The 15,114-nt window shown below is 35.1% G+C and overlaps 1 protein-coding gene across 1 annotated transcript; it reads left to right on the top strand.

Annotated features, from left to right (window-relative positions):
- Positions 1 to 2,691: 2,691 nt before the first annotated feature.
- On the top strand, positions 2,692 to 7,372 carry Ufc1 (Ubiquitin-fold modifier conjugating enzyme 1). Its single transcript, XM_088261431.1, has 4 exons — positions 2,692 to 2,875; positions 4,350 to 4,481; positions 5,214 to 5,381; positions 6,451 to 7,372. Exons 1-4 carry the CDS (start codon positions 2,753 to 2,755, stop codon positions 6,541 to 6,543), a joined length of 516 nt encoding a protein of 171 aa, XP_088117557.1. The 5' UTR covers positions 2,692 to 2,752; the 3' UTR covers positions 6,544 to 7,372.
- The last annotated feature ends 7,742 nt before the right edge of the window (positions 7,373 to 15,114 follow it).

Below are 15,114 nucleotides of genomic sequence, written 5' to 3'. Positions count from 1 at the left end.
GCCCTCCGCTTCAGGTACCAGTCCATGGTAATATTGAATAAATATTACAGTGTAAAAATCACTTATATTTATTTTACCCCCCTTGGGAATCGAACCCGGGACCTCCAGAACGGTAGCCGAGCGTGCTGACCATTACACTACGGAGGCGGACAAAAAAAAAAAAAACATTGCTTCTAATAAGCATAATATCTCTATAAATATAATAAATACAAGGCTAAGATTTTAGGTATTCCTCCATAACATATTTACGCATTCATTTAAAAAATAATAATCAGAATTTATCAGGTACATCAGAGGAATAATATATATAAACAGCGCGCGAAGAGTGTGCGGGAACCGCGACACTATATTCGCATCTCACTCTTGCATACATGCACTGTGAGGAGCTCAAAGCTCAATGTTCTCCAGCTAGCGGTCAGTTGCTCTTCAGCTCCCGACAAAAGCGGACCTATGCTTGTTTCGTGAGAGTTGTCAGATTTTTTAAAAATATTTTCAGCAAATAAATCTAAATTATTATAATTTGACTTCATTTATAATTAATTAAGGAGATTAGCTATGAATGTCATTTTTCCAATTTAAAATCGCTAACTTTTTATTGTGTAGTGACTACCCAACACCGGGACGCGCATTTTTTAAACACCAGAAGGAAAAGGTTAAAAAAAACTAACTAACTAACTAACCATCACGCCGCTTCCCCGCAGGGGTAGGCAGAGAGAATAGAGTGCCACACCACTCTGTCCTTGCAAACATTCTTCGCCTCTTCCACGTTCATGAATCTCCTCATACATACCCGCCGATTGTTACGACTCCTAACCTGACCACTTTCAAGTATTTGGCATACCTGATCGTGCCATGTTTTTCTCGGTCTTCCTCTGCTTCTTTTCCCGCTAACATTAAGAATGCCACTAAGTCCTTGAAAAATGGAAAGGCTCTAGGATTCGACAATTTTGCCGCAGAATACGTCAAGAATGGTGGCGAAATAGTTCTCACATAGTTGCATAGGCTCTTTAACCGTTGTCTGGAGGAGAGTTATACTCCGGTGGATTGGAGAAGGGCAGTTATAATGCCTCTCTACAAGGGTAAAGGTTCTAGGGTGGAATGTGGGAACTATAGAGCAATCAGTCTATTGAGTGCTGTTGGCAAGATGTATAGTCGAATCCTTATTGAAAGTGTGAGAACCATAACAAAGGAAAAGGTTAATATCGCTGTATATGTATTATATTAGTATCTCGTATAAATATTGTACCAGTTAAAAATAAGCTTTTAGTACTTGAATCATCACTGTCATTTTTATTATAGGTAGGTACACATAGATATATATTTAAGGTTATAATTATATACATATTTAGATGAAAAAGAGTTAATTTAATGTTTTTAGTTTAGATGTTCCCGTGCAATTTATAAAAAATATTTTAACTAAATAAATATGTATTTAACACAAATATCATTTATTTTTTTTATTTTTAAATACTACCTTTACCTGGCCACGCGTTGCGGTGGCTCAGTCTGGTTAGATGTAAAAAAAAAATAGAAAGCACACATCGCTCACTCCTTTCAAGAATGTCATAAATCAAAAAACTTGATTTCTCAGGAGAACGTTTTTAAATTATGAAAATATAACACAATATATCAAAAATAAATATCAATCCACCTATCGAACTTTTTACTATGCAACAGATCTTTTTAGGTAAAACCTGAAGGTTTTTTCTCCATTTGAAAAATATTTAGTATATTTACAAAAATAATTAAACAATACCTTTTCTTCAAAATGCAAAAACAACACTTTCTGCCCTGTAGCGGGTAAATATTAAGTTAAAAATATGCCGCTTTTGCTGGGATATAGTACATTTTCTGGGCATTTCGAAAACATGCACAACTGAAAATTGACGATTTTTGATTTATGACGTTCTTGAAAGGAGTGAGCGACATGTTTCATTTCAAAATGCTTGTGAAGCAATGAAAATATAAAAAATCCAAGAAGCAACAATGCAAGTGAGAAATTTGATAATTCTAGGTACTGCCAAGAAGCACGCTGTCCACCACGAGGAATGTTTAGTATTGCGTGTGTTACCGGCACGTTCAACAGATGGCGCTGTCATTTCGGTCTAACGAGTTGTTTTTTTTAAGCATATTTTTATCAGCTACAGCTGTATGTACATAAAATGTATGTATATAAAAACGCGCGTATGAATGCAAACGCACGAATGCAACGTTTTATAAAAATTTCATATCAAATTGTAAATAACTTAAGAAGATTTAAAATTTCGGACAAACAGATAATATTCTCAACTGTAGTAATTATCCTGACGAAGAGACGGGTACGTCTCGAAACCGATAGACATAAAAATCTCGGTGAGTGGTTACATAATAATTTTATTAACATTTTTGTAAAAAAATAAAAACAAATAATTTACTCGCCTCTGGGTACTGGGCGAAAATAGTCAAAAATCTCCACACCTAATATTGAAACTCTACTCTTGAATTAGTTTACGAAAATTTTTTTAAAATTTTGGCGAATACTAGGGTATGCCATACATTCCTAACAGTACATAGAACAATACCCTATGCGCTTTTGACTGAATAGAGATGTTGAATGTACAACTTACCCCATAAAACGAGTAAAATGAGTCTTGAAATAATTTTTTTAATAGTGTAACATTTTTTAGTGTAGCAACACAAACGTTACACGTCAGTCGCAAATGTCAAAATACTACCTGTCAAACTTGTGAAATCGTCGCCGTTCTGCATCAATATGGTCGACGAGAGTACTAGGAAGTCTCTGAGCGGAATTCCGCTATTGAAAACGAAAGCAGGACCTCGCGATAAGGACTTATGGGTCAACAGACTAAAGGAGGAATATCAGGCGCTGATCAAAGTGAGTACGGATGGACATAGAGCAAACTGCTTTAACCTTTTAAACGCGTTAACTTTGTTCCTAATAGACGCTCGTGCGCGGCTGTATTTCGCCGTTTTTTAAATGATTACTTTTATCATGTATTTAGTTATGAAACGATTTATTTTCCTAAACAAAAACGTTCAATGGGATTCATTGTGCCTTTTTGGTACTCTATAATACACGTGTGTCACATTATTCTTGAAATATATCGTAATATAAACAAATTAGATCGTAACATAAATAAATCAAAGCACGCATCGTGTGTCACTCTTACCCACTGGCGATGCGTAGCGTCGAGAGTGAGACAGATATAGGGCATGATTATGGCGCGGACTAATTACCGACCGCAAGAAAAATCAGGGATCTGTTGTTTTATTTATCCTTGTGATGTTACAAATTATTAGTCAGATATTTCAACAGATGTCATAAGGCCGAGGATTGACGTATTATTTTATCCAAAGTTCCACACCATGAAAAAATCCCTCCAAGTTGAACTGAGGTTCGAAACTTGGAGCAAAGTGAAAACACAAACGCTTATGTCAGCCGCGTATGGGACATGTCTTGTTAAAACACATACGCTTATGCGAGCCGCGTGGATCCGGTTAACTAACTAAACTAATAAATCATCAGGGGTATATATTGAAAGCTGTCCCACCGCATGCCCAGATCTGATACAGAAGCATCTAGGCTTCCTGACAGATCTGCTCTTGCTAAGCATTTTTTTAAAAACTAAGTTGCGAAATTTATTGAAAATGTGGAACAATATAAAATTGTATCCCGATTTTACTGTGAATTTACATTTAAAAGCTTTCAATATACCTGTCACGGCCAATCAAAATGCCACCAAATTTTCTAGAAGTACCCCGGAGTAGGCAGTGAAAGGGTATTAGTATTTAGTTCAATTAGTCAGCTAGATCCGATTCCGACTCGACGTTGGCCGGTACACAGACGCTTGCAACCCCGACCAGCACAGCAGACAGACACGGAACAGAGGTAGGCAGAGAGAATAGAACGCCTCACCACTCTGTCTTTGCAAACATTCTTTGCCTCTTCCACGTTCATGTATCTCCTCATACATACCCGCCGATTATTACGACTCCTAACTTGACCACTTTCAAGTATTTGGCATACCTAATCGTGCCATTTTTTTCTCGGTCTTCCTCCGCTCCTTTTTCCAATTACATTCGCCTCATAAATTTGTTTTACCGTTCTTTCCTCACTCATTCGTTCTACATGTCCAAACCATCTCAACACACCTTTCTTAATTTTATTGATAATGGTTATCTCAGTTTTTCATTCCTTCCTTATTTCACTATTCGAACATCTATCATAAATCGTTTTGTCGCATATTCTTCTGCTTGACTTCCAGAATGGTAGCCAAGCGTGCTGGCCATTACACTATGGAGGCGGACTCTGTATACATTTTAATATTTTCATATTTGATTTGTTTCAGTATGTCCAGAACAACAAGGAAGCTGATAACGATTGGTTCAGGTTGGAGTCGGATAAAACAGGAACAAAATGGTTTGGGAAATGTTGGTACATCCAAGACCTTCTGAGATATGAATTTGATATAGAATTTGATGTAAGTTTATTTATTATCGACACTTTTTCATTCACATATCATTTTTCATCATTCATAAAAGAGCCATTACCTAAAAATTGATTCAGCAGTGACTTTGTCATTCCATTTTTATGTTTTAATTGGTAAATATCACTATTTATTTATATCTATTCTGACACGTGTTTTGATGCATCCCGCATAATTTTTAAACACCGTATGTGAGTTGCACCGTATGCAGTTGAGTGAGCTTAGTCCAAATTTTAGAGTTGTGTTTATGGAAGGTTGAAGGATAAAATTTAGATATTCAAATTTAGACTAAGCTTCACATAGAAGTTTTTAACATGGCCCTACTTAGGCTTTAATTTCATAAGTTTTATAGCCCATGGGCGCTTGTCCACTACCAATGAATTCCGTGTAATTCTGTGTAATTTTACCGTCTGGCACGTCAGTTAGCGTTTTAAAACGATGATTGGCTTTTGCTTTTGTCCATCTTTCTTCAGATCCGTGCTCTTGATCGGTGCGTAAACACGTTGCGCTTAAATTCCATTACGCTAAACTGTCGTAGTCGCTTTCATTTTTCAAAACCGGACAAATTCCGGGTAGTGGACAATCGCCCTATATCTTCTTGTGAGTTTTTTTACTCTTCAAGTTACTATAATTTCTTGTAATTCATTATTGAAAATTCTTGGTAAAAACACTCGCAATAACACTGTCCATAACAAACATTCCTGTATGATGTTTTTCTTGATTCAGATTCCTGTAACATACCCGACAACAGCTCCGGAGATAGCTCTACCGAGTTTAGACGGCAAAACTGCTAAAATGTACCGAGGAGGCAAGATCTGTCTCACGGACCACTTCAAACCGTTATGGGCTCGAAATGTCCCGAAGTTCGGAATAGCCCACGCTATGGCATTGGGGGTAAGCTGAAAATTCTTATTCTCCTTACCGTTATCTACTTACAATGGCGCATAGGGCACTGCACATGATAAATCTGGAATTTATTCTTTACAATGATCAATGTGTCCCAGTCAATTAGTGATTTTAAAACAAAGCTATTGTTTTAAATATTGATATTATTAGATTATAATTTTGTTCCTTTAATAGTTATAAGACATAGGAACACAGATAATATTGTACTCTAATTTATTGCATAGTTTTATAAGTAACTTGTACTACGTATTTTATCTATATTGTAGTATTTAACGTTAGAAAAAGATCCCTATTTTAGAGTGAAATTGAAGGACTTTAAATGATTTTTATTCTGTTTCTACAATAGTTATAAAAATAGTCATAAAACACTGATAATATTGTACTCTAATTTTTTGCACGGTTTCACGAGTAACCTGTGCTATGCGTTTTCTCTGTATTGTAATATTTAACATTAGAAAAAGGTGCCTATTTTAGAGTGAAATTGGAGGACTTTCAATGATTATAATTCTGTTTCTGCAACAGTCTTAAGATGTCGTAACACAGATAATATTATACTTCAATTTATTGCATAGTTTCATGAGTAACCCGCTCCGCGCGTATTCACTGTACTGTCGTATTTAATGTTATTTAATGTAATTAAAAAGGTCCTATTTTAGATGTCCGCCTCCGTAGTGTAATGGTCAGTCTGCTCGGCTACCGTTCTGGAGGTCCCGGGTTCGATTCCCAGGGGGGTCAAATAAATGAAAGTGATTTTTTCACTCTAATATTTATTTATTACCCTGGACTGGTACCTGAAGCGGAGGGCTGATCACCTTTCCTTTGTGTGTTAACGATCAAGATAACACTGTGTTTATATAATGCAGTGCCCTATGCACCATTGGGGTGCGGATAAGGGTTTGAATGAAAAATTAAAAAAATTTAGAGTGAGGACCGTAAATGATTATAATTCTGTTTATGTAATAGTTATAAGACATAGAAACACAGTTACTATACCTACGCACGTTAACTATATTTTAATATTTAATATGTACATTTTATTTTATATTTTTATTTCTAGTTAGGACCTTGGCTAGCTGTAGAAGTGCCCAGCATGTTGGAAAAAGGAGTCATCAGTTATCAAGAAAAATCAGATGTCGACAAGACGAAATAATATTTATTTTACAAATAGCAAAAAATTGTTCGCTTATTTCATAAGTTTTGAGGTCTCAAATTCGTATTTTTGGAGTTCAAATTCTATTTATATATTTAAAAAAAAATCTTATTGGATCTCTGTTGGAGGTCGGTAAACATCATGGCAATTTTTAATTTATCTGCAGCTCTAAACCACGATTTAGTACTACAGTGGAACCACTCTCTAGGTCTTAAGCCTTGTTCGTACCCTGCGTTTACTTTCCACTTTGCCTTGTAATATAATATATATTACTTTGTATTTCTCTCCCCTCATAAAATGACTATGTTACTTTGAATTTCTTTACTTCATATTGTCTATAAATATTCCATACATGTCATATATCGCTTTTTCTGGAGAATCTTTTTAAAGTTTAAAAATATAACACAATGTATTAAAAAGAAATATCAAGCTATTTATTTAACTTTTTACTGTGCAACAGATTTTTTTACGTAAATCCTGTAGGTTTTTTCTCCATTTGAAAAATATTTAGTTTTTATTTTATTTTTTCAATTGAGTAGCAGCAGCAACATATCGCTCATTCCTTTCAAGAACGTCATAAATCAAAAAACTTGATTTTTCAGGAGAACGTTTTTCAAGTTTAAAAATAAATACAACGTATTAAAAATAAATATCGAGCTACTTGATGAACTTTTTACTGTGCAACAGATCTTTTTAGATAAAACCTGAAGGTTTTTTCTCCATTTGAAAAATATTTTATATATTTAAAAAAATAATTAAACAATACCTTTTTTTCAAAATGGAAAAACAAAATTTTCTGTCCTGTAGCGGGTAAATATTAAGTTAAAAATATGCCTCTTTTGCCGGGATATAGAAAATTTTTTGGGCATTCCGAAAACATGCACAACTGAAAATTGACGATTTTTGATTTATGACGTTCTTGAAAGGAGTGAGCGATATGTGAAAATTCTCCTTGCCTATTATGTACAGGGATTTACAGCATATTCAGTTTATATATCTTAATAATGATAGTGAATGCGTGTAGTAAATAATAAAGGAACGAGGTTGATCCCTAAAACCAATGAAATAGGTTAAATGAATCTAATCAAGAATTTTCACAAATCTCATTTATTTGTCTTATCATCTTGTCTTATGTCTTGCCATATTTTCTAAATAAGACACCACTAAATCTTTTCATACATTTTTGACAAGTGCATACCTTCTTTTACACATTCTGTTTCCAATCTAAATCTTTCTTTTCAAAAAAATTGGATATATGTGTTGCCTAATTTCAACTGTCTGCCTCCGTAGTGTAATGGTCAGCACGCTCGGCTACCGTTCTGTAGGTCCCGGGTTCGATTCCCACGGGGGTTCAAATAAATATAAGTGATTTTCCACTGTAATATTTATTCAATATTACCCTGGACTGGTACCTGAAGCGGAGGGCTGATCACCTTTCCTTCATGTGTAAAAACGATCATGATAACACTGCATTATATGACGCAGTGCCCTATGCACCATTTGGGTGCGGATAAGGGTTTTATTATATTATTATTAATTTCAAAATCCGCCAGATCCATGTAAGTCAACTTTACAAAAAAAAGCAAAATTCTCCGGGTAACATTAATGTTTCAAACATTTGTCTATCTTTAGATAAAATATTATGGAATAGAGAATTTACCCATTTTTTTGGATTTTTTTTCAGTATTTCAAAATAACGCGAGACGCAAACCGATAATTACGTCATCTTAATTTTTTGACTATCCCCGCTCTTTGATTGGCCAATGTGGGTCAGAAGGCAAGTTTCATGAATATAGCGGAACTTGAAATACAACGCTCTTTTTAAGTATTTTTTAGCAGGTTTTTAAAGTATATAAATATTTGAAACAACAAAACCCACAATTGGCATTCAGATACAGTATTTATTTTAAAATCTTATAAAACTGGATCTGGCGGATTTTGAAACTAGGCGAGATATATCCACACTAAATGAAGAACATCTTGTCTTGAAAACTGTCTTCGTTTCAAATTCTCTCAACTCGTGATATTTTGTATAATACTCATTGAAAATACTTCAATCTTCTTTGTGGTAGCTCAGGTGAGAGCCACAGTTGACTTTCGGCGCTATAGAGAGCACTGAAAGAGACGTAGCATCGTACAATTGTCATCCGCAGATTGTGATTGAAGTTACTTTTACTAAATAGGTCCCACATTTGGAAGAAACATATTCCCGCCATTTATATCCTGGCATTGATCTCTTAGGAATGGTCCCACTGATCATAAAGCCAACAGCCTCGATTTTTATAAATTGAGTATATCATATAGCTCACTCCTTTCAAGAACGTCATAGTGCGCGTTTTCGGAATGCCCAAAAAATGTACTATATCCCAGCAAAAGTGGCATATTTTTAACTTAATATTTACCCGCTACAGGGCAGAAAGTGTTGTTTTTGCATTTTGAAGAAACAGTATTGTTTAATTATTTTTTTTAATATACTAAATATTTTTCAAATGGAGAAAAAACCTACAGGTTTTACCTAAATAGATCTGTTGCACAGTAAAAAGTTCAATAAGTGGCTTGATATTTGTTTTAATCTGCATCATATTAACGCAGTGTTATCTTGGTCGTTGACACATGAAGGAAAGGTGATCGGCCCTCCGCTTCAGGTACCAGCCCAGGATAATATTGAATAATTATTACAGTGAAAAAATTAACTAATATTTTTTTGACCCCCCCTGGGAATCGAACCCGGAACCTCTAGAACGGTAGCTGGGCGTGTTGACCATTACGCTACGGAGGTGGACATATTTATTTTAGTTGTCTTTTATACTTTGTAATTATAGTAATAATTAATTTTCTTCAAATCAGTTTAATAAAAACGCTTTGTTAAGAATTTTCCTCTTATTATTCTTTGTTTATATTTAAGTACATTTTTTAAGTATATATGGTATATATATATATATATATATATATATATATATATATATATATATATATATTGGGTTGATGCAAAAGTTATGACCGTTTTTTATGATCCCAGGTAAAAATTTTTTTTTTCATAAATTATAAATAGTATCTTCATTTTTATGATTCCATTGTATAAAGGATGCTTTCCCTCTACTTTCTATTCAGTTTTGGTCTAGCCAGAGTACAGTAATGACCCCTTGTATTTTTTCAAAATGTCGCTCGATAAAGTGCATTTACGTCATTGTTTACTTTATGAATTCCGTAATGACAATACCGCGAGTGTGGCAACCAAAAACATTTGTGAAGTGTATGGAGCAGATGTCATCAAAGTTCGACAGGTACGAAGATAGTTTACAAAATTCCGATCTGGAGATTTTTCACTCATTGATAAACCACGTACCGGGCGGCCATTGAAGTCTGATGACGACAAGTTAAAAGTCATAATTGACACCAATCCACGTCTAACCATTAGGGAGATTGTGTCAATGATAGGAGTCAACCAAACAACCGTATTAAGACATTTGAAGCCTATGGAAATGGTTTCGCGGTACGACGTTTGGATACCTCATCAATTGTCGGCTGCCAATTTATTGGATCGTGTTTCAACGTGCGTTGCTTTGAGTGCGAGACAAAAACATGAACCTTTTTTGCATTGTTTGGTGACGGGAGATGAGAAATGGGTCGTGTACAACAACGTGACAAGAAAAAGACATTGGGCCATACCTGGTCAAGCCCCATTAACAACTTCGAAGGCCGAAATCCATAAAAAAAGTTATACTTTGTGTTTGGTGGGATAATAAGGGTATTGTGTATTTTGAACTCTTAGAACACGATCAGACAAGTACAGCAGAACGATATTGTCAGCAATTATCCAAATTGAACATGGACCTTCAAAAGGATAGACCAGAATTGGTAAACAGAAAAGGGGTAGTGTTTCATCACAACAACGCGCGACCACATGTGGCTATGATGACCCAACACAAGCTAAATGAGTTAAATTGGGATGTTATCAAGCATCCACCGTATTCTCCAGATCTTGCTCTTTCTGATTTTTATTTATTCCGATCACTGCAAAAAAAAAATTTTTATGAAAAAAATTATACAATAGAGCAGGTAAAAACATCCCTTACTTCATTTTTCGCATCAAAATCTACGGAATTTCTTACTACTGGTATTAATAAGTTGATAGAAAGATGGGAGAAGGTTATAAGAACAGATGGAAATTATATAATTTATTAAATAAATAATACATTAATTTTTTTTTTTTAAAATTAAATGTAAAAAACGGTCAAAACTTTTGCATCAACCCAATATATATATTATATATATATTCTAATAAATACACCTAATTTTTGGAATTTTGAAAATCCAGTAACATCACCCCTCTACTTACTAACTGCATTGGTTACGCATTCCCGAAAGGGTTGAGTATAAACTCTGTCTACTCATGTATAAATCAGTACATAATATGGCTTCAGAATATCTAAAAGAGCTGTGTATTCCAGTCGAATTGGTTGTTAGACGTCTCACGTTTTGAGAAATGTCTCCTAAATGGAGCAAATCCTTCATTAGTCAGCGATAATTTGGATTCATTCAAATTTGAAATGCAAGAGGAAGGAAGTTCATTGTTATTAAAAGGGTTGTCAAACATATTTTTATTCTCCATTTTTACAAACTCTAAAGGCCGGTACACACGCAATAATGTCTTCAAAAATGCGAATGCAGCCAGTATTCTCAGAATTGCAACCTTGCAACTATGGATACAGTGAAAACAGTGACAATTTATAAAAAAAATATTTAAACATATTACATACATAAGTAAGGTGACCATTTATTTTTATCCTTAAAACGGGACATCTACCAATTTTTACGTAATAGTATGTGTTTTCAAGAAAACACGTATTTTTTCTTAGTTTTAAAGTATTAAAAAATAAAAATAATGTTGATAAAGAAAATAAGAGGAATAAATAATATAAATAAGAAAAAAAATATCGCTCACTCCTTTCAAGAACGTCATAAATCAAAAATCGCCAATTTTGAGTTGTGCGTGTTTTCGGAATGCCCAGAAAATGTACTATATCCCAGCAAAAGTGGCATATTTTTAACTTAATATTTACCCGCTACAAGGCAGAAAGTGTTGTTTTCGCATTTAGAAGAAAATGTATTGTTTTATAATTTTTTTAAATATACTAAATATTTTTCAAATGGAGAAAAAACCTTCAGGTTTTACCTAAAAAGATCTGTTGCACAGTAAAAAGTTCAATAAGTGGCTTGATATTTATTTTTAATACATTGTATTATATTTTTAAACTTTAAAAACGTTCTCCTGAAAAATCAAGTTTTTTTTATTTATGACGTTCTTAAAAAGAGTGAGCGATATGTTCTTTAGGCTATCTAAAAACGGGACGTCCCGTTCAAAACGGAACGTATGGTCACTATACATAAGTCACAAGTGGAAATTAATGAATAATGGAGTGACTTCGATTATTCATTAATTTCCACTAAAAATAAATAGAAAATATGATTCGTTATATATTTATGATAGAGAAGTCTGATTTCCGCCGATTTGATGTGCGACTAAATGCCGTCAGATCGGCCGTCGGAAAACACTATAGACAATTCCAAAACATAGAGACAAAACGAATCTCGCGCCATATGCGTTCGTAAAGGTGTAGCAGCAATTACACCTGACAACCCTGACTGCGGTATGAATTTCCCAAGTGTATCGCAAACTAGCAAGAGATCGTTAGAAATCTGACTCCAATGGCACTTATCCCACCGGATTAACTCGGTAATAAAATAATAAAACGGTAATCAGTAGCGTTTTGCCGCCGCGCGCGGTCGGTCGTCTCTTTAGCTGCTCGTCAAGGCTTGTTTAGTTTTCCGAACAACTCTCTATTTCGTTGTCATACCAAGCGAAGTTTGCTTTTTCCGAATTCGGAGTACAACATACGCCAAACTCAGTTCGATCTGACGTATTCAAATTTAAATTTGAAATTGTTTCACGTTCGATTTGACATTTGTTTATTTTTTTCAATATTTATCTAAGCTTTTCAAGGCTTTGCGTGCTGTACCGTTTGCAATTTGCCTACTTATGTCGTTTTTAAGGCCGGGAAATCGCTGAGGTAAAAACATTATTATTCGCTGATGATGCATGCTGTAATGTCCCTAATGATAGCGGATATGAGACGCAATTTACCATCCAATTTGAAGCTTTATAAAAAAATGTACATGACTGTTTTTGTGTGTAGCTGATTTCGCTGTTATTATTTGTTTACATTCGTGTTCCGTCCAGTAACTCCACTTTCTAGATGGGTTATTACTGATTATTGAACGTGTGTGGTACTAATTATCTGGACTTCGTGCGCCAAATATCGAGAACACTAATATTATCCGACATTTCATCGGGCTCATATAATACCAAACTATAAAAATACATCAAGATTTTTCATCGATAATTCAACACAGATAAAGAAGAATATGAAAGTCTAGGCATTTAAAGGGTTTACAATCTGTCGTAGGCTGATTTGAGTGACCACTTTACTCACGTGTAACATTCACCATTCTATCCATGATTGACTTCTTCTTCTAACCAGTGATGGGATTCAAATTTTTCAAGAACCGGTTCAACTTTTAGGTACTACCCCAGCCCCCCCTATAAAAAAATAGTTTATACATTTATTTATTTATTTGTTTTTTTTTTATTCTGCACATAAATCGAACATTCACATAACAGCTGACGATGCTGCAATTATAATAGTAGGTACAGATTTAAAAGTTAATTCAAAGTTAACAAAAGGTTAAGGACCTGTTCGGAAACTTTAGGCATCGGTTCTAGCGAACCGGTTCGAACCGGCTGAATTCCACCACTGCTTCTAACCCTTATCCGCACCTAACCACGCCCTATGGTATATAGGGCACTGCATTGTATTGACGCAGTATTATCTTGATTGTTACTTACATGAAGGAAAGGTGATCACTCCTGCGCTCCAGGGATCAGTCCAGGTAATATTTTATAAATATAGTGTAAAATCACCAATATTTATTTTCACCCCCCCTGGGAATCGAACCCGGGTCCTCCAGTACGGTAGCCGAGCGTGCTGACCATTACACTACGGAGGCATGAATATGATTGACAACCATACCAAAGTTTCGAATGCTTCAATTGAAATTATTTTACGTATGCTACTTCTTTGGCGACATCTATGACAGGAACAAGTATTTTTTTACTAGAAAAAACCTTGACAAAACGTATGTTAGATTCTTCTCGAATTATTTGACATACTAGGAGACGTCTGAATGAATAAATATTTTTTTTTATTGAATGTATTTTTGACCAGTTATTTTAATTAGCAATATTTTAAATGGAAGTGTTTCCATGAGCAGAGTTGTAAATGTTACACGCGTATACGAGCTCACTCAGTGCCTTCTAAAGCGTCTCGGCGACATTTTAGGTGGGTACACGATTTTACAGTTTACAGGACCTAGCTCTGTTAATTCTAATTCATCCAGCTTGTCTTCTAGAAATACAATATTACTCTTAGGGTGGTGACTGACCTCCACATTTCGTCGTAACATAACGTCGTAACATCGCTCGCGGCGAGCATCTGCGAGCATCCGAAACTATGGATGGAGCGCTCGGCTCGCTGTACTGTACTGACTATACGAATGCTCGCATCGTAACGTGCTACGTTACAACGAAATGGCTCCGGTCAGTCACCACCCTTATAGGAGCTCACTCAGTGCCTTCTAAAGCGCCCATATGGCACTCGGTGACATTTTACGTACACGATTTTACAGTTTACAGGACCTCGCTCTGTTTATTCTAACGCATTCGGCTTACCTTCTGGAATACTACGTTAGTCTTATAGGACACAAAATAGTGACACCATTTCATAGTCTTCTGGGGGCTTAGTCAGTGCCTTTTAGTGCATCTATGTGGTCTGTTTGAGACATTCTAGCGACACGAATAAAGTTTTATAGGAGCTCACTCAGTGCCTTCTAGAGCGTCTATATGACCTTCTAGTGACATTTTAGGGACATAATTTTATAGTCTTATAGGCAGAAAAGCAGTGCCTACCTTGGATTACTCAGTGCCACTATGCATTATCTTTACCCAAACCTACTGCCTTCCCTGATTAAAAACAATGTGCAAGTCACTGCTTACTCAATGACTAAAAACTCATGTGTTCCGTTCTAAGTGACATAATTTTAGTATTTAAATTTTTAAACGGACGAAAAACATTTTTGGCCAAAATTTAATGATATCTTCGTTCTGGAAACATTTAAAATATTTTTCATGTCGCAAAAGTACTTGCTTATTGGAATCCATTTAGAAACTGGACGTAAAATTTCACACGCAATAGTCTATAAGTGCAATTTGCATCACCATAGATAAATTCAACCTGTCACTATATTATTCCAGAAATCCTAAGCTTAGTTGTATGTCCATGCTTTATATCCTTGTTTCTTTTACTCACTCGTTATCTAGGGGAATCAGAAAGAGACCGAGCGATGAGTTGAATGGACGTGGGTCGTTCGTGAATGGTCGGATCTTGATGATCCGTTCAGATTCAGATTGAGTAATAGGGATCTCAGTTTCGAGTGAACTAGTTCATGAATATT

The sequence above is a fragment of the Brachycentrus maculatus genome, unplaced genomic scaffold (genome assembly GCF_059751285.1).
Source record: "Brachycentrus maculatus isolate JH-2025_06_01 unplaced genomic scaffold, ASM5975128v1 h1tg000155l, whole genome shotgun sequence".
Taxonomy (NCBI): domain Eukaryota; kingdom Metazoa; phylum Arthropoda; class Insecta; order Trichoptera; family Brachycentridae; genus Brachycentrus; species Brachycentrus maculatus.
This window is presented reverse-complemented; position numbering and strand designations above follow the sequence as displayed.